The 20773-nt window shown below is 42.0% G+C and overlaps 1 protein-coding gene across 1 annotated transcript in view; it reads right to left on the reverse strand.

The window, feature by feature from the left end:
• The window catches only part of LOC109936326 (contactin-associated protein-like 5), a 767761-nt gene that overhangs the window by 34964 nt on the left and 712024 nt on the right, over positions 1-20773 (reverse strand). Inside the window, exons 15-16 of the mRNA XM_048599257.1 lie at positions 7425-7518; positions 3499-3717 (exon numbers count right to left, since the gene is read on the reverse strand). Coding sequence (XP_048455214.1) covers positions 3499-3717; positions 7425-7518 — 313 coding nt within the window. The remainder of the gene's footprint in view (positions 1-3498; positions 3718-7424; positions 7519-20773) is intronic.

Raw genomic sequence — 20773 nt, forward strand, 5'->3', positions numbered from 1 at the left:
TGAGCAACAAATACTGGTCTTGCCAGCAATGCCCATATCCCAAGAAAGAATAAAAGAAAGACAGAAGTTGGCAGACTTTTGTTCATTAAAAGAGTTGTAGGAGCATAGGATTTAGGACTAGGAGTAGGTCATTTGTCCCTTCCAGCCTGTTTTGCCATTCATCAAGATGGTGGCTAAAGGCGAGATTGAAGTATGAAGCAGATCTTATTGAATCGAGGTTTGAGTCTGTGTTGAACTCTCATACTCGCGTTGCCCTAGATTCCTTAATATTAATGTCATTCATTAAAGTCCAGTAAGCTCAGATTTAAACTTAACAGATGATCGAATCTCAATTGAGGTTTGCAGGAGAGAGTTCCAATACTTTTTATATGAAATCCTTAAGATAACTCAGAAATGAGGGAAGGGATGACTGGATATTATTGCTTGGTTCACCAGACTTTAAAGATAATGCAGGCTTAGGTTGTTGCACAGTGCCATCTGCTGGCAGAAGGAGGAAAACAAAAACTCAATCAAGCTTGCTCCTTGACTGCACGGCCCAAACCTCGGTTTATGCAGGTTGGAACGCTTGAACTTTTTGGGGCAAGTGAGTTATCATGGGGGAGAACACAACCAGGGAGTTTGGGGGGGGGGGGGGGGGGCTCGGTTCAGGGGATCATAGACTCCTCAGTTCACCAAACAACACAAGCCATAATGTGGATGAGAGAAGCAAACCATGGAGCAATGCAATGTCACTATCCAAAGATGAATTGGGGGGTAGGTAAGGGCTTAAGTGGAAACTAACTACACATCTTATAATTGTTTTAGAATTTAACTAGCCCAGCTTAGCTAAGATCAAACAACAGTGAAGGCAACCAGCAAGAGAGCGCTGAAAATGGAAAGAGGAGGGGTAAACTTTGCATTTATATAGCATCTTTCTTAAACACATGACATCCTAAAGTGCTTTACAGTTAATGAAGTACGAATGAATTGTAGTCACAGTTCCAATATAAGAAACACAACAACCAATCTGTAGAAAGCAAGGTCTCACAATGTTTACTAGCCAGATAATTTGTTTTTCTTTGGAATATTGATTGAGGACTAAATATTGACCAGAGAGAATTGTCCTTCTCTCCATGGAAACAGCACCATGGATCTTTCATTTACTCCTGAGAACGCAGACTGGTCTTTCCTGTAATATTTCATTTGATTGTTGGTACCTCTGACAATGTAGCACTCTCTCAGAACTGCACTGCAACTTCAACCTAGATTTTTCTGTTCAGGTCTTTGGGGTTGGCTTTGAAACCAAAACCTTCTGACTGAGAGGTGAAAGAGCTACCTTTCTTATTTATTTTCTTTAGATGTGAGCAGCACCAGCCAGGCCAGTACTTATAGCCAGTTTGTCAGTCAGTTTGTATCTGTGGGTGCCAGAAGCTGGAGGCCAGTCTATTTGATGCTGAGTTTAAGGGACTCATGTATTTGCTTTGAATTAGAGTCATAGTAAGTCTAGTACTTAACACATTTTGGGTGTCTCAGACAGAGATACCAGCTTAAGGAAAACAGGATCTTGTGAATGGACATAAATTCACAGAACAGAAACTGATTACAGCTACCACAGCCTGAGCGAGAAGCCTTTATGTGACCATAATGGTGCCTCTTCATGGAATTACAGAATTGTTACAGCACAGGAGAGGCCATCCATCCCACAGTGCTTGCACTGGTCCTGTTCCCTCGTGTCAACTTCCCGCCTTTTCTCCAAATCCCTGCACACCATTTCTACCCAAATAATCATCTAATACGGAGATAGCTAGAAGTGCAGATGCTGGAGTCAGACACACTACAGTGTGGAGCTGGAAGAACACAGTAGGCCAGGCAGCATTAGAGGAGCAGGAAAGTTGACATTTCTGAAGAAGGGACCCAATCTGAAACATCAACTTTCCTGCTCCTCTGATGCTGCCTGGCCTGGTGAATCATCCAATGTGCTCTTGAATGCCTCAACTGAACCTGCCTCCACCACATTTCCAGGGAGTGCACTCCATACCCTAGCTACTTTTGTGTGAAGAAGTTTTTTTTTCTCACATCATTCTTTGTTGGTACATCACTTCAAATCTATGCCCTTTTATTATTCCATCCAGTGCACTCAAAATTTTGAAAACTTCTATCAAATCTCCTTTCAATTTTCCTTTCTCCAAGGAGAACAGTCTCAACCTCTTCAATTTATCTTCATATACATTTAATACATTTAATCTTTATGTTGACAGTATACTGACAGTCTCTTATGAATCTGTTCAGTATCTGACTTCCACTGGAAAAAAGTAGTTTGGGTCTATCGAGCCAGATTCCACTTTGGGATCTGACTTAGAATCATAGAGTCATAGAGTGGTACAGCACGGAAACAGATCCTTCGGTCCAACTTGTCCATGATGACCAGATATTCTAAATAAATCTAGCCCCATTTGCCAGCATTTGGCTCATATCCCTCTGAACCCTTCCTATTCATATACCCATCCAGATGCCTTTTAAATGTTGTAATTGTACCAGCTGCCACCACTTCCTCTGGCAGTACATTCCATACATGTATCACCCTCTGCGTTAAAAAGTTGTCCCTTAGGTATCTTTTCAATCTTCCCCTCTCACCTTAAACCATGCCCTCTAGTTTTGGATTCCTCTACCCTGGGGAAAAACCTTGACTATTCACACTATCCATGCCCCTCATGACTTAACAAACTTCTTTAAAGTCCCCCGACAGCCTCTGATGCTCCAGGGAAAATAGCTCCAGCCTATTCAGCCTCTCCCTATAGCTCAAATCCCATCAAAATCCTTGTAAATCTTCTCTGAACCCTTTCAAGTCTCACAACAGAGAGGCCAGAATTGAACGCAGTATTCCAAAAGTGACCTAACCAATGTCCTGCACATCTGCAACATGACTTCTCAACTCCGACACTCAATGCTCTGACCAATAAAGGTAAACATACCAAACGCCTTCTTCACCATCCTATCTACCTGCGACTCCACTTTCAAGGAACTAACAGTAGCAAAATCCGCTGGGATCAGAACACTATGAGGAAAGACCCAAAAGGCTTGGTAAATTTTATCTTAAAAAGAAAAGCTTAAGTAATGGTCTGTAAATGCTCTTTGCATTTATGGAAGGTTTCGGGGAATGCAGAGAGAGTGTTTGTACTTGTAGGTTAGAGCAAAGTTAGAGGCCATCAATATAAGATAGTCACAAAGAAGTCCAACAGAAAATTCAGAAGAAACTTTTATTTCCTAAAGATTGGAGAGAACGTGGAATTTATCACCCACACAGAATGTTTGAGGTTAATGCTATGGATACTTCTAAGGCCAAGCTAGATAAACACAAGACAGAGGGGAATAGAAGGTCGATAGAGTGAGATGGGTAAGGGAAGGATAAAGGATTCCATTGAGTACTTGGACCATGTCTGCGGTGAAAATTCTATGCAATTCTCAGCAAAAACCTTTCAAATTAACTGATGGCATTATCTTCAAACAGGAGGAAATTACCTGCAAGTGGATGGGTTGTGGTGATTGCCCTTGAACCAGCTGATCCTGAAACTCCACACCTTGACTCAGCCAAATTGCCCTTGACAGTGATTGGTGCTGTGTTGGGATGACGTAAGGCAGCCTTCAGTGGTGTGATCCCATTAAACTGGACGGTAGAAAGGCAGCCAATAAATCCCCAAGTATTTGCTCTTAGGAGCTCCTTGTCTAGCCCACTAGTGTCTACAATTCAAACAAAACAGCACGAGAGTTAATTCTGAATCCAGGACAATACACACCCCAGCAGGACAGAAAAATAATAACAATCAAACTTCAATCATTTAAATGATGGTTGCAGTGATTAATGCTTTAAAATGTGCTTGTTTGTTTAATAAAACAAGTACAGAACACTGGGAAAGTCACCATAGTCCCAGAGGGATGGTCTCCTTTTACAGAAGACTGGTTGTGAGTTTAAGCTGAGGGTCACAGTGCCTGGGGCAAGAGGTGAGGTTGAGAAGTCAGTACCTCATCGTGACTTCATGCTGTATGGGAAATGAACCTGTGCTGTTAGCATCACTCTGCTTTACAATGCAACCATCTAACCAAATGAACTAATCAACCCCCATCATATTGCTGTAAACTCTATTCCATGTAGCTTCATCAAATTAATATTTGTAGATAAACTCTTACTTCTAACATGGGTACTGCTCATAACTGACATCATGTTTGAGAGATCACACAAGAGAAATCAAATTGATGTTCAAAGGGGCACGAGTAGGAGTCAACTCCTCAACTTCATTCTAGACCCTACAGTGGGATTGTGGCTCATCTGTGACTCGGTTCCATATGCCTGCGTTTGCTCCAAAATCCTTAATAGGCTTTGGTTACCAAAGTTTATCAGTCTCAGTTTGAAATTGATAATTGATAAATTACCATTCCCAGAAAGGCTTTTCAAATTTTATTGCCTTTTGCACGCTGATGTGTTTCCTAATTTCAATCCTAACAGGTCTGGCTCTAACTTTAGAATTTGCTCACGAGTCCCATTCAAGTCTCTCTCAATATGCCCTATCTACTCGCCTGAAAACCTTGATCAAATCAACCCTCGACCGTAATCCTAGAGAGGAACCAGTTCTGAAGAAGGGTCACTTGACCCAATACTTTAACTCTGATTTTTCTTTCCACAGATGCTGCCAGACCTGCTGAGCTCTTCCAGCAGCTTCTGTTTTTGTCTTTGATTTACAGAATTTGCAGTTTTTTCGGTTTTCATTCAGGAGAAATGTTAGGAAGCATTTCTACCCAGAAAGTGTGGGAGAGGTTTGGAACTCTCTCCCGCAAATGATGGTAGATGTTAGATGTGTTGTTAATTTTAAATATACGTTTTTTTTTGTTCAGTAAAGGTATTAAGGGATATGAGCCAAAGGCAGATATATGAAGTTAGGCCACAGATCAGCCATGAATGGTGGAACAGTCTCAAGGGGCTGAATGGCCTACTCCTGTTTCTATTTTCCTATGTTCTCGATGAAAACACACGGTGGTTGCCACACTATTTAGCCAATTAGTCACTGGTTAGAGACAACAGTTTATAGACAAATGATGGAACAGGCTCGAGGGGCTGAATGGCCTATTCCTGGTTCTACTCTCCTATATTTTAGATGGATTTCAAAACTGCTTTTGAAGGAGCATGGGTGAGTTGCTGCAGTGTAACTTGTAGGTGGGTACACCTTGTTTCTACTGTGCCTAGATAACTGTCACCTCGTTCTATGTGTGAATAGGAACTTCATGTCAATGCTTCTAAAATGTCTTCTTTACACTCCTTACTGTTGTTTCATTTCGTCTGTCACCACATTCACAACACAATGAGCACTCTGCAGACAATCAAACACCAAACAATTCAACATGATAGTCACTAAAATGGTTTGTGTGGGCATCAATAGTTGCCGCTTGTGGGAGCTTGCTGTGCGCAAATAGATTGTCATCGTAACCTTTTGAAAACTAATTAATTGGTATAATGTTGCTGCAGACATGCTAAGGCCATTAAGGTATTTCCTTTGAAGGAGAGAAATTATTCAAAAGTTTGTATAATATCACTGAAGCACTGCACCAATTCTTCATGAATACTCAACAAGTAGATAACATCATACTTTTGACCTTATAATTACCAATTCCGAAATCATCAATAATTGAAAAAAAAATCCACCCTGCAACAGTCATCTGTCTCAGTTGAACATGATTTACAGTAAAAGTTAGCGTGGGGCTTTGGAAGTAGATTAAATTTCATGCTCAGTGAGTTCTTGGTTAGCACTGCTGAAATGAGTTTATTTAACATGATTTACCGCAAGCCTCCCCGGTGTCCTGAATTCTGAGGTGCCCAGTGTGGAACAGAGATCTGTCAGCTTAGCACAGAATACGTAATAATTCAGGCCTTGCCCTGTTCTATAAGGTTTCATCTTCCGCGAGAGCCACTGCTCAATCAGTGATCCACACATTTATACTTTTGAGTATTTTTCACAAGGTCAGATTAATAGCTTTATATGTCAGACTCTTTGGTCAAAGGTCTCTTGCCAGTTGCCTCATTTCCTGAAATCGGTGGTAGCAGACTGATTTTAGTAAAATTTGCTGACATTGGCTCATAATTTAGGTGCAGGAGCAAGAGAGCTAACAACTGGAATGGGCCATGCAACCCCTCAAACCTGCTATGCCACTCAGTAACATCATTGTGGCCTTAGATCTACTCTCCTGCCTACTCCCAGACACCACTCATTTCTCTCGCCAATCAAAGCAATTCATCCTCAAATACATTCAAGGACACAGTCCCATTCTAGGTGACAAAGGGAAAATCAAACACTGGCAACCTTTGATGATGCCTTATTTTGAAGCTGTGCCCCATAGCTCCAGAAACCCTCAGCAGGAGGAAATCCTCTCAGTTTTCCTGTCGATGTCCCTCAGAGTCTTATACGTTTCAGTAAGGTCACTTCTCATTCTTCTAAACTTCAAAGAACACAGACCCGATCTGCTCAACACTTCCTCACAAGACAACATCCTTCTCCCTGGAAATGGCTGAGTGAATCTTCACTGATCTGCTTTGCATACAAGTATATCCCTCCTCAAATTAAAAGTTAGGGCATTCAATATCCCAATACCATCCTGCCATTCGATTTGATCATGGCTGACATGTTTCTTAACTCCATTCACTCACATTGGTTCCATAACCCTTAAAATACTTACCTTATTAAGATCTATCATTCTTAGTTGTGAAATATTCCATTGCCTCCCAATCTCAATGACTTGTTTTAAAGGGGGAGGCGAAATTGTTCCACTATCCTTTGCATGCAGGACCTCTTTAGAAGGGGTCTAACTCTGATCCAACTCAACTTCTTCTCACAGAATTGCATTTAGAATATTGTGAGCACATTTTGGCCTTGCTTCTAAGGAAGGATGTGCTGGCATTGGAGGGGGTCCAGAGGAGAATTATCCCAGTGATGAAGGGCTGGTCATATGAGGAATGGTTGAGGGCTTTTGGCCTGTACTCAATGGAGTTTACAAGGATGAGGGGAAAATCTGAAATTTACAGAATAATGAGGTGCCTGGATAGAGTAGATGTGGAGAAGATGTTTCCAATAGTAGGAGAGACGAATCATAGAATCCCTACAGTTTGGAAGTAGGCCATTCTGCCCATCGAGTCCACACTGATCCTCTGAAGAGCATCCCACTCAGACCCATCCCCCTCCCCTATCCCTGTAATCCTGCATTTCCCGCAGCTAATCCACCCAACCTACACATCCTTGAGGAAACCCACATAAACAGCGGGAGAATACGCAAATTCCACACCGTCACTTCAGGTTGGAATTCAACCTGGATCCCTGGTGCTGTGAGGCAGCAGTGCTAACCACAGTGCCACCTATAATTTAATGAAGTAGAATGAAAATATGAGAAATACAGAAGATCCTTACCCACGATCTTGCCCAGGATCAGGGATCTCATGCCATTGAACTCTAAGTCAGTTCCCAATGACAGATTGAACCTCAATGTTGGGAGCTGATCAATCTGCAAAGAGACAGGATGGAAATTGCTCATTAAGAAAATATGTAGTGCTCTTGAAATGATGTGATTAATCAACCACCATCACTCACTGTGGAAACAAGTCAGCTTTGCAAAAGGTCACAAGCTCACCAACTGTAGAAATGCATCCATTTATTGCTGGCTGATCTTATCCCAGAATATTAATTGAAAATGAATTATTTTGCAGCGCAGAGATGGTTGTTGTGTAGGAAAACAAAGCAACCCAAAATTGTCTCTCCTACTACAGCCCATAGCTTAGTGGTATTATCACTGGACTGTTGAGCCAGATAATGTTCTGGGGACCTGGGTTCCAATCTTGCCATGGCACATGGTGGAATTTGAATTCAACAAAAAAAGTTCGGAATCAAGAATCTAGTAATGGCCATGAATCCATTGCCAATTGTTGGAAAAAGCCATCTGACTCACTAATGTCCTTTAGGGAAGGAAACTGCTATCCTTACCTGGTCTGGCCTACATGTGACTCCAGACCCCCAGCAATGTGGTTGACTCTGAACTGCCCTCTGGGCAATCAGGGATGGGCAATAAATGCTGCCTAGCCAGTGATACAGTCATTCCATTAATGAATAAAGGGATAAAGAGTAACAAAGGGTTAAAATATGAGGACAGGTGCATTAAAATAGCTCTTACTTCTCAGTGTTTAGATGAATAAAGGTATCACTATGTCATGGTCATCCACCTGAACCATCTGGAATACCTTCAGCAGATACACTGCCACCAATCCTTCTTATTGATATTAGCCTAATTTACTAACGTCAAGTGGGAAAGATGCTCACAAGAAATCTTCGAAATTCAACATTGATGAACTGTAGACAGATATTTCACATGTAACTTAAAAATTACTTAAAACATTGTATATAAATATAGAATATAGGAGCATGGTAGGCCATTCAGCCCTTTGAGTCTACAGTGCCATTCAATATGATCATGGCTGGTCATCCAACTTAGTCCCCTGTTCTGTCTTCTCTCATACCCTTTTATCTCTTTAGCCCTGAGAATGATGACTAACTCCTTCTTGAATTACATCTAAGGCATATAATTGCCTCTTGTAAAGCATTAAAAAAAAAACCGTGCAACTTAATAATAACACATTACTCTTACTGAAACATCCTAATACACACAACAAGGTTGGGCACTACAAAATCACCTGGATAACCCTGGCTACTTCCTCCCAGAAATCCTCCTTTATATTTATAGCATTTATTTAACCCTTTCAGGTATTAACTGCCTTATGCATTAAGAGTGATCTGATTGAGACCTTTTAAACATTGGTTAATGCACAGAAAAACCACTTCAGGTCAAAGACAAATCTCACATTTGGAGATAGGCCATTTATAAGGAACGTCAGGGACCATTTTGCCACACAAAGTCATAGAGCTGTACAGCATGGAAAAGGCCCTTCTATCCAACTTGTCTGCACAAACCAGATATCCTAGATTAAGCTAGGTCCATTTGCTAGCATTTGGCTCATATCCCTCTAAACCCTTCCCTGTTAATGTACCCGTCCAGATGCCTTTTAAATGTTGTAAGTGTACCTGCATCTATCAAAAGAAAATTAATTCTCTTGCCGAAGAGTCAGAGAAGGTGAGATCAATTGAAATTTTCAAACAAAATTTTGTTGGTTAATGATATTAAGGCAGATGGAATAAAGACAGGTAAATTGTCCAGATCAGTAACAATACAATTTAACAGCAGAACAGGTATAAGGGACTGAATGGCTAACACCTGCTTCCATGTTCCTTCCACAAAACTCCACAATTCCACAGACTCACAATCAACGTTTGTTTATAACTTTCTGCTTCCAACTATTCACCATGTCACCCAAGTTTGTGTCTCAACATGTACCAGTCTCTATTCCTTCTTCTAAGTCTTTGATAGATGTGTGAAGAGGTGAGGGTGCCTGTGCAGATAATTCCAGATCTTATATGACAGTACAGGCAGGAATGGGAGAAGGTGTGTAGGTGCACCGGTGGATGTGCATTTGTCTGAAGAAGTGTTGATTAATATGCACGTAAATTTGTGTTTAAGCACGCTCATGAACGGGTGCAGGTTTCATTTTTATTCTTTCACGTGATGTTGGCATTGTTGGCAATTGATCTTGAACTGAATAGGTTGCTGGGCTTTTGCAGAGGGTAGCCAAAAGTCAACCACATTGCTGTGGGTCTGGAGTCACATGTAGGCCAGACTGGGTAAGTGTGGCAGATTTCCTTCCCTAAAGGACATTGCTGAACCAGACAGGATTTTACAGTTGGTGACAGTTACATCACTAATGACTCACTCTATAATATCAGATATATTAACTGAATTTAAATTCACACAGCTTATGTGATTTGATTTGACTTGATTTATTATTGTCACATGTACCTAGGTACAGTGAAACATCTTGTTTTGAGTGCAGTACAAGCAGATCATACCATACAAAGTGGGGGCATTGGCCTGGACTTCATAGATGAGTCAGGTTTGCAGAGTTGGGATCCATTCTGAGTGCCCTACCTTTAAAAACAGCTGCCCATTTGATTGTTGTTAGAGGGTGGGGGGGTGGAATGCCATGCTAGTTAGTGCAGGTGGCCCTGGAAGTGATGAGAAGGATGCTGGGTGCGGAGGCAGGCTGGATAAAAGACCTGACTCGGATCTGTGGCATTGTTTCCAACATGTGAAAAGAAAACGTGAAACACAAGTATAAGTCCAGTACATTTTATGCCTAATCATCATGCTTCTCACAATTCTAAATCTCGTCCTGCAAAAGGTACCTTACCACGTACAAAACTGTTCCAGGACCATTTTCAGAGGTGTAGCTTACCTCACCAAAGATGTACCCGAGTTATCCAAAGAGATGTACAAACTTAAACCTGTTCTTTTTTGCTATTCATTCAGGGGATGAGGGCATCTCTGGCTCGGATAGCATTTAGTGCCCATCCCTAATTATCCAGAGGGCAGTTAAGAGACAACCACATTGCTGTGGGTCTGGAGTCACACATAGGCCAGACCAGGTAAGGATGGAAGTTTCCTTCCCTGAAGGACATTAGTGAACCAGAAGGGGTTTTCTTACAATTGATAATGGATTCATGGTCATCATTAGACTCTTAACTCAGATGTTCTTTCTATTGAATTCAAATTCCACCATCTGCCTCGGCATGATTTGGACCTTTTTCTGGGTCTGTGGATTAACAGTCCCACCATAATACCACTAGACTATTGACTACCCAGAATCCTCCTTCACACTCCTTCGTTCCTAAAGTCCAACTTGAGTGGATCGAGCTGCTGTTTTACATCGAGACCTGCCCTCTTAAAATACTCATGTGTAAGACATGACTGAAATTCCCTCTAAGTGTGCGGCTGTGCATGTAGCCATAGAGTCATAGAGTCATACATAGATTCAGAGCACAGGAAAAGACCCTTCAACCCATTGAGGCTGTGCTGGTTAAAAACAACCAGCTGAATTTTCTAATGCCATTTTCCACCCCGGCATGCTCCATGCTGAAGAACAAAAAAATAATTAGAGGGAACTCCGAACATGACCCAATCCCATTCCCTCTCCTCCTGTGAAAATGGGAATTGTCATGTTGCCATTACCTGGAGTGAATGGATTGCCTTATGAGGAAAGGCTGGACAGGCTAGACCTGTATCCTCTGGAGTTTAGAACAGTCTGATGTAACTTAGTTGAAACACAGAAGATCTGTTTCATGGATGTTTAAGAATAGGTCTGCAAATTTCTGGCATCATCTACTATTTCTTACCATGATGGAGAGGATCTCGAACATATGAAAATGAACAAGTATAGGCCATTCGGCCCATTCAAGTCTTCACTACCATCAATAAGATCACGGCTGATCTGATTTTAACCTCAGCTCTATTCCTGCATAGAGCTGTAGAGACATACAGCATGGAAACAGACCCTTCGGCCCAACTCGTCCACACTGACCAAGTTTCCTAAACCGAACTAGTCCCATTTGCCTGTGTTTGGCCCATATCCCTCTAAACCCTTTATATCCATGTATCTGTCCAAATATCTTTTAAATGTTGTAACTGTACTCACCTCTATCACTTCCTCTGCCATATAGTTCCATATACGCTCCACCCTCAGTGTGAAAAAGTTGTCCCTCAGGTCCCTTTTAAATCTTACCCCTCTCACCTTAAACCTATGCCCTCTAGTTTCAAACTCCCCTACCCGTAGGAAAAGACCTTGGTTATTCACCCAATCTATGCCCCTCATGATTTTATAAACATCTTTAAGGTCACTCCTCAGTCTCCGAAACGCCAGGAAAAAAAGTTCCAGCCTGTACAGCCTGTTGTTAAACTCAAACCTTGCAGTCCTAACAACATCCTGGCAAAATTTATTTGTACCTTTTCCAGTTTAGTAACACGTTTCTATAGCAGGACAACACAGTGCTCAAAATGTGGCCTTACCAATGTTTTGTACATACATAATATGGCGTCCCAACTCCTATACTCTTGGTAATCAAGAACCCTTGGACTTAAAATTATGTTAGAAATTTGCATCCACTGCCTTTTGAGGAGGAGAAAAAAATGTTCCCTCATCTCTGTCTTAAATGGGGAACCCTTTGTTTTTGAATGATGGTTCTTCATTCTCGGGTTTCCCCATAAGAAGAAACATAATTTACGCATCGACTTGGCACACATTAAGTCACCGCTGGCTCTTCTAAACTCCAGAGGATACAGGTCCAGCCTTCCTTCATAAGGCAATCTACTCATTCCAGGTATTAGTCCAGTAAAAACCAAAAGAACTGCAGATGCTGTAAATCTGGAACAAAAACAGAAGTTTCTGGAAAAGCTCAGCAGGTCTGGCAGCATCTGTGAAGAAAAAATCAGAGTTAATGTTTCGGATCCGGTGACCCTTCCTCAGAGCTGCCTGGTCTAGTAAACCTTCTTGGAACTGGTTCTAAAAAAATCTAGGCTTTTATGTGGCACCTTATTGACTGCCTTGTGAAATTCCAAATACACCATATTAATGGTTCCCCTTTATTCACCCTACATGTTTTATCGTAAAAAAAAGTAAATTCATCAATCATCATTTTGATTTCATAGAACCATGTTAACTCTGTCTGATTAAATGATGGTTTTCAAATTGGACTGCATCTATTCATATTCCCATGATGGACGATTTCTGTTTTCTGTCTCCCTCCTTTCTTGAATAAGATTTTTACACCAGCTGGGACAATCTGCGGGTTTGGAAAATAATAATCAAAGATTCCAATATCTCTGCAGCCATTTTTTAAAAGTCATTGGGATACACGCCATTATGTTCAAGGGCCTACATGGTCATTGGTCTCTTTAGTTTCTAGCCAGTAGTCTTTTCTGAACCATAATCCTCTGAGATAATGGTACTTGTCTAATGCTGACATCTTGACCATCTTGATTTTAAACCCGCCATTGTTGCTGGCTGTATCCTTGTCAGCCCATGCTTTCTGCTCCGAGCATCACTCCACACATCTCTCCACTTCTCTCTCTTTATCTCTCCTCCTTCAAGAGATTCCTTATAACCTACATTTTGACCAAGTTTTAGGTTATCACTCCAAATAAACGGTCTTTTTCTGAGGGGCAGACAATGACTGGTGAGGCCTTGCAAAGATCAATACGTTTGCCCCAGCCATTCACAAAATGTATATTAATGATTTAGATGAGAAAACTATGTGTCAGGCCTCCAGGTTTGGAGAAGGTGGGTGGGAGAGTGAGCTGTGAGATGCTTCAGTGTGATTTGGACATGTTGATCAAGTTGGTAAATGCAAGGCAGACACAGTATAATGTGGATAAATTTGAGGGCATCCACTTTGATAGCAAAAACAGGCAAGCAGATTATTATCTGAATGGGGGCTAAAAACAAGGAACCAAAAAAAAAATCAAGGATGCTGGAAATCAGAAACAAAAACAGAAATTGCTGGATAAATATAGCAAAAGGTCACTGGGCGTGAGACGATAAATCTGATTTCTCTCCACATATGCTGCCAGACCTGCTGTGTTTTTCTAGCAATTTGGTTTTATTATCGAGTGGGAATAGTTGGGAAAGGAGGAGGTGCAGCGGGACCTGGCTGTCCTTGTACACCAGTCGTTGAAAGTAAGCATACAGAAGCAGCAGGCAGTGAAGAAGGCAAATGGCATGTTGGCCTTCATAGTGAGAGGGTTCGAGTACAGGAGCAGGGATATCTTGCTGCAATTTTGCAGGGCCTAAGAAGACTGTATTTGGAGTACTGTGTGCAGTTTTACATGAGGAAGGATGTTCTGGCTATGGAGGGAGTGTAGCGAAGGTTTACTATACTGATCCCTGGGAAGGCAGATATGGGAGAAAGTGGAATACAGTACTCGGTTGGATGATCAGTCATGATCATGCTGAAGGATGGAGCAGGCTCAGAGGCTGACTGGTCTACTCCTGCTCCTATATTCTATGTTTCTACTACTTTCTTAGATGGCTTTGTACCTTTTTTATTTGTTTTATGATACCTCTGTGAAGTGTCTTGCGATGTTTCAAAGAGTTATAGATGCCTTTTCTCATTTTATGAGATAACAAGGTGTAGAACTGGATGAACACAGCAGGCCAAGCAGCATCAAAGGAGCAGGAAGACTGACGTTTCAGATCTTAAGGCCTCTACTCTACACCTTGTTATCTCAGATTCTCCAGCATCTGCAGTTCCTACTATCTCTGAAACCTTTTCTCATTTTATGTTGTGTGACTGTGAATATCTCCTAAGAGAGCAAATGTGTGTCAGTTGTGATGCTTTAATAGTTGAACATCCTGTCTGACTCACTTCACCTTGCAGATGAAGATTAATGACTGGTTTCAGGTATCAGTTATTAGCTGAAAACAAGAAACAATGCCTTAGATGATGAAAGGAGAGAGAGAGAGGAGCATGATTGGACATAACATAAATGGACTGCTCCTTTCTGATTACTTAGTTTTTTTAAAATTTAATGGTCCCTTTGCAATCCAAAATGCAGTTGTGTTGCACCATTTAAAATGGCCTTTGCATTTAAATGAAATCATTTATCAAACTGTTGATGTGTAATTGTACTTCTAATTCCATATCTGTCGTTCCACACAATTGGTACAATTGCTCACAATAGTTTGTGGTGAGTAACCACCTGGTCAAGCTGTGCGTGCTAATCTAAAACAGCAACAGTCCCATAATAGTAGTTATCAATCCTAGCAACATGTACACACGCACATGCTTTGACTGTAAAGCTATCCTGAAGCTGTTAAGAATCTACACCACTAGAGGGGGTTGAAGCTTCATCCGCTGCTACAGAACTCTTGGTCAATCTTTCAGGAAATTATAATTAGTGCTTCCCAGATGAGGGAATCACCTCTGATGGACGAATAAATATTGATCCGTTCAGAAACTTCACCTGAAAATCGCGCACTGAAACAAACTTTCCAGATTCTGACTGCCTGAGTCCTGCTCTGGAGACAGCTAACAATCCCAGTGCAGTGCTGGCAGGGGCTACACTGCCAGATGAAATATTATTGGTTTTTTTATTCAGTCACTGGCTGGGTCAGTGTTTAGTATCCATTTCTAATTCCCAAGAGGGCAGTGAAGTGTCAACCACAATGCTATGAGTCTGGAGTCTCATGTAGGCCAGTCCAGGTAACGATGGCAGATTTCCTTCTCTGCAGGACATTAGTAAACCAGATGTTTTTTTTTACCCCTGACAATCAAATATGGTTTCACAGTCATTATTAGACTCCTAATTCCAGAGTTGTATTGAACTCAAATGCCACCCTCTGCCATGGCAGGATTTGAACCTGCATCCCCAGAATTTCCAGGATCTCTGGATTAACAGTCCAGTGACTATATCACTGGGCCATCACCTCCCCTGAAGGAGGGGCCCTGAAATAGGGCCCTTTTTGTCTTTTCATTTGGATGTTTTTGTTGAAGCCTTTGGCTTGGATTTAAACAGCTTGGAGGCCAGAACTGAGCCACACCTGACACATAAAGAGAAATTCATGGAAAATTCCAGTAGGTCTGACAGCATCTGTGGAGAGAAAGCAGAGTTAACTTTTTGGGTGCAGTGACCCCTGTTCAGAACAGATGGTGTTCTGAAGAAATGCCACAGCACTCAAAAAGCTAACTCTGCTTTCTGTCCACAGGTGCTGCCAGACCTACTGGAATTTCCCACAAATTTCTGCTTTTGTTTCCAATTTCCAGCATCTGCAGCTCTTTGTATCATCACACCTGACATGCGCCAACTCTCACACGCTCTTTCTCCATTCCTGTGAAATATATATGACCAACATCATTCTGGGAACAGCTTCAGCACAGAGGGGTCACAACATCTCAACGAGGCAGACTCTCCGCTACCAGCAAGTGCAATAATGGAATCTTGTGGCACAGTGGTAATGTCCCTACCTCTTGTCCAGGAGGCCAAGCCCCACCTGCTCCTGAGGTGCACACTAACCTATCTGAGCAGATTAATTTAAAAAAATCTATAATAAATGAACAGCATTAAGAATGCAGTTTTTACAGCACTGCAACTTTGAGGAGAAATAATTTTAAAACTTAGGTATCACTTGGGAAGCCAACAAATATCATTGGCTCAAGTTTTAACTAATCATAGGTGAGCTGGCTTCTTGAACCACTGCAGTCCTTGGGGTATAGGGACACACACAACACTGTGAAAGGGTATTCCAAGATTTTGATGCTGTGACAGTGAAGGAATGGTGATATTCTTCCCAGTCAGGATGGTATGAGGCTTGGAGGGTAACTTGCAAGTGGTGGTGCTCCCATGAACCTGCTGCCCTTGTCTTTCTAAATTGTAGGGATCACAGACACAAAAACAAAAATTGTTGGAAAAGCTCCAGAGGCCCGGCAGTATCTGTGGAGAGAAATTAGAGTTACCGTTTCAGGTCCAGTGACCCTTCCTCAGAACTGATGGTGACTAGGAAAATGTTGGTTTTTATGTAGAAGATAGTTTGGGGGAAAGGGGGTTAAGGAGTAAACGATAGCTGGGGATACAGCCCGAAGACAGAGGAACAGTTGGACAGACAAAGGAGTGGATAACGATCTGGCGAGGAAGATGAATAGCTACTAATGGGCACTATTAGTGGCTAACAATGGGTACTGTGTAATAGTAGACCATGTGATAACAAGGTCTGGTGTGCAGGGGTTGGAGTAAGGAATGGGAGAAGGTGCCTCAAACCATAAAATTGTCAAACAAAACAGAAGCTGCTAGAAACGCTCAGCAGGTCTGGCTGCATCTGTGAAGAGAGAATCAGAGTTGATGTTTCGGGTCCGGTGACCCTTCCTCAGAACGTTCTGTTTAAGGTTAAGGTGAGAGGGGAAAGATTTAAAGGGGACCTGAGGAGCAACTTTTTCAAGCGGAGGGCGGTGTTTGTATAGGATGAGCTGCCAGAGGAAGTGGTGGAGGCTGGTACAATTATAACATTTAAAAGGCATCTGGATGGGTACATGAATATGAAGGGTTTAGAGAGATATGGAAATAAACCCTTTGGTCCAACTTGTCCATGCTGACCAGATATCCTAAAGTAATCCAGTCCCATTTGCTAGCATTTGGCCCATATCCATCTAAACCCTTCCTATTCATGTCCCCATCCAAATGTCTTTTACATGTTGTAATCGTACCAGACTTGACCACCTCCTCTGGCAGCTCATTCCATACACGCACCGCCCTGCGCTTGCCCCTCAGCTTTCTTTTAAATCTTACCCCTCTCACCTTAAACCTATACTCTCTAGTTTTACCCTACCCTGGGAAAAAAAAAGATCTTGACTTGAGTACAAATATTTATAAGACCCTGAGGGGACTTGTAAGGGTGGATACTATTTCATCAAGTGGGAGGAACAGAACTAGAGGACAGAGTTTGAAAATAAGGGGAGGGTGTTGTCTTTAAGAAAGTGATGAGGAGGCTTTTGTTTTTTGTCTCAGAGGGTGATGGAGCATTGAACTTTCTTCCTTGGAGGCAGTATCATTGAATATTTTTAAGGCAGGAGTAGATAGATTCTTGACTAATAAGCTTTTCAAGGGTGGGAATGCAGTTAAGTCCACAAACTAGCCATGATTGTGGAACAAGTTGGAAGAACTGAATGTTCTTATCTTTTATGCCTGAACAACACGTGGGACTTGGTCAGAAAAGAGCTTCAGTCTGAAGTTACAGTGACTGAGCTGAGGGTGGCAGTGTAGGCATGGAATTTGCAAACACAGGTGAAGCTGAAGAAAGAGAGATAGTAGGAACTGCAGGTGCTGGAGAATCCGAGACAACAAGGTGCAGGGCTGGATGAACACAGCAGGCCAAGCAGCATCATAGGAGCAGAGAGGCTGACGTTTCGGGCCTAGACCCTTCATCAGAAAACCTTTTCTGATGAAGGGTCTAGGCCCGAAACGTCAGCCTCTCTGCTCCTATGATGCTGCTTGGCCTGCTGTGTTCATCCAGCCCTGCACCTTGAAGCTGAAGAAATGCTTGTAGTTTTCTCTTGCATATTAATGAAGGTGAGGCTCAGGAATATATTAAAGACACAAGCTGTATCCAATTTGCTAGAAATCGGGGACTATTTTAAGTCTTGGCATAGGCAGGAAGGTTACAAGCCTATGATTTGCACTATTCGGCACATAATACTGTGATAGATGAATTAACGAGATAAGTAATTATACCTTACATGAAGTGAGTGATTGATCAACTCGAGCTGCAAATGAGGGTCAGCTGAAAAATTTGTGAACTTGAAATCTAAAGGGGCACACGCACCACAACGACAATGTGAGTTTCTGTGGGCAACACTCTTACCAGAGTTAAATGATTTTGGGATTGAGATCCACTCAAGGATCTCAGCCGGAAAAACAAGGTTGAAACGCCAGCGTAGTACTGAGGGAGTACCACACTGCCAAAGGCTGCTGACTTCTAGCGGAGAGGTAAAACCGAGGTCCCATCTCTATTTTGAAAGTAAGCAGGTTAGTTATGCCCAATGTCCAGAGGCCAATATTAATCCCTCAAGCAACATGGGAATAACAGATTATCTAGTCATGACCCCATTGCTGTTTGTGAGAGCTTGCTGTGTGCAAATTGGTTGCTGGAATTTCTGCATGACAACAATAACTACATTTCAAAAATATCGCTTGATTGCAAAGCACTTTGAGCTATCATGGACCCATATAAAGGTCTATACACATGCAATCTCCTTTGATCATACTTTAGTGGCAGCATAGTGGGTCAGTGGTTAGCACTGCTGTCTCACAATTCCAGGAACCCAGGTTTGATTCCAGCCTTGGGTGACTGCCTATGTGGAGTATCCTCTGAGTGTCCAAGTTTCCTCCCACATTCCAAAGATATGGATTGGCCATGCTAATTTGCCCCTTGGTGTCCAGGGACGTGTGGGTTAGGTAGGTTAGCCATGGGAAATGCAGGGTTATGGTGATAGGGTAAGGGTCTGGGGAGATGCTCTTTGGAGGGTTGGTGCACCATCAATGGGCCAAATGGCTTCTTCCTGCACTGTAAGGGATCATATGATTCTAGAATTTCACAATTGAAACTGTACTGTTAAGCAGGCAACAGTAGAGTGACTTCAACAGCCAGGAGCTAACATGGGCTGTGCTCCTCATTCACAAGTTTTGGAAAACTGCGCAACTCATTCTCTCTCTGTCCTCACTGCTGACCTTTTTTTAATTTTATTCATTCATGGGATGTTGGCATTACTGGCCAAGCCAACATTTATTGCCCGTCCATAACTGTCCTTGAGTAAGTGGTGGTGAGTCACCTCTTGAACCATTGCATTTCTTGGGGGGTAGGCACATCCTCTGCAATGCTGGGGAAGGGGGAATTGAGGAAGTAGGAAGGGTGTGGGTGTTGTTAGTGGTGAGTTCCAGGATTTTGATCCACCAACAATGAATGAATAACAATGTATTTACAGTTCAGGAAGGTGTGTGGGTTAGGCAGAACTTAATGTATCAGGGATAGCTCAGCGAATAGCACGTACAGACAGGAGGCCATTCAGCCCATTGAGCCTGTTCCTCCATTTAATACAATCATGGCTCATCGAAGACGTGAATGCTTTTTACCAATACTAACCCCATAACAGTGTATGCAATGGTTACCAGAAATCTATCAATCCCTATCTTAAACACTCTCAAGGACTGAGTTCCCCTAGTGTGCAGCTGAGAATTCTAAAGATTCACAATTCTCTAAGTTAAAAAAAAATTCTGCTCATCTCAGACTTAAGTGGAATCCAATCACATTTTGAAATTTTGTCCCCTGGTTCTAGACTCTCCAATTTGGGCATACCTTTTACCTGCATTTTGTAAATTTCAATAAGATCGCCCCATATTTTTCAAAACTCTGGAGGGTGTAGGCCCAGTTTGCCCAACCTCTCTTCAATGGATCATCTCACCATCCCAGGAGCAGGTCTGGTGAACCTTTGTTGCACTCCTTCCATGGCAATAATATATTTCCTGATAAAAGGAGACCAAAACTGCACACAGAATTCCAGGTTGGGTCGAACCAAGCTGCAAGACAATTGAAGTAAGCCCTGTCCTCCTGTAGTTGAATCACCTTGTAAAAAAGGCTAACATTCCATTAGTCTTCCTGATACTCTTGCTGTACCTGCATGTTAGCCTTCAGTGATTTAATGATAAGGACACTTAAGTCCCTTTGTAAATCTATACTTCCCAATCTCGTACCATTTAAGAAATTCTCTGTATATCTATTCCTCCTATCAAAGTGAATAAGCTCAATTTTTTTCACATTATACTCCATTAGCCATGTTCTTAGCCTTTTGCGAAAGCCTGTCCAAATCCTCCAGAAGTCGCTTCAAATTTTCCACATATATTCCCACTTAACTTTGTGTCATCTGCAAATTTGGAAATATTAGACTTGGTCTGAACTCCAAATCATTGATATTTATTGTGAACAGCTGGGATCCAAGTATTGATCCTTAGAGTGCCCCATTAGTCACAATCTGCCAGCACAAGAATGACCCAATTATTCCCACTCTCTGCTTTATGTCTGTTAACCAATCACTAAATCACGCCAATGTATTACTTCCTGTACAATGTACTTTAATGTTACTAACCAGGTTCCTGTGAGGGATTTATCAAAGGCATTCTGAAAATCCAAGTACTGTACACTCATTGGCCCACCTTCATCAATTTCATTGGTAACATCCTCAAAGAACAAGTTTATCAAATTATTCTCATTTGCAAATCCCTGCTGACATTACTCAATAAGATAACAAGGTGCAGGGCTGGATGAACACAGCAGGCCAAGCAG

This window comes from Rhincodon typus, chromosome 7 (genome assembly GCF_021869965.1).
Source record: "Rhincodon typus isolate 14 chromosome 7, sRhiTyp1.1, whole genome shotgun sequence".
NCBI classification, from domain to species: domain Eukaryota; kingdom Metazoa; phylum Chordata; class Chondrichthyes; order Orectolobiformes; family Rhincodontidae; genus Rhincodon; species Rhincodon typus.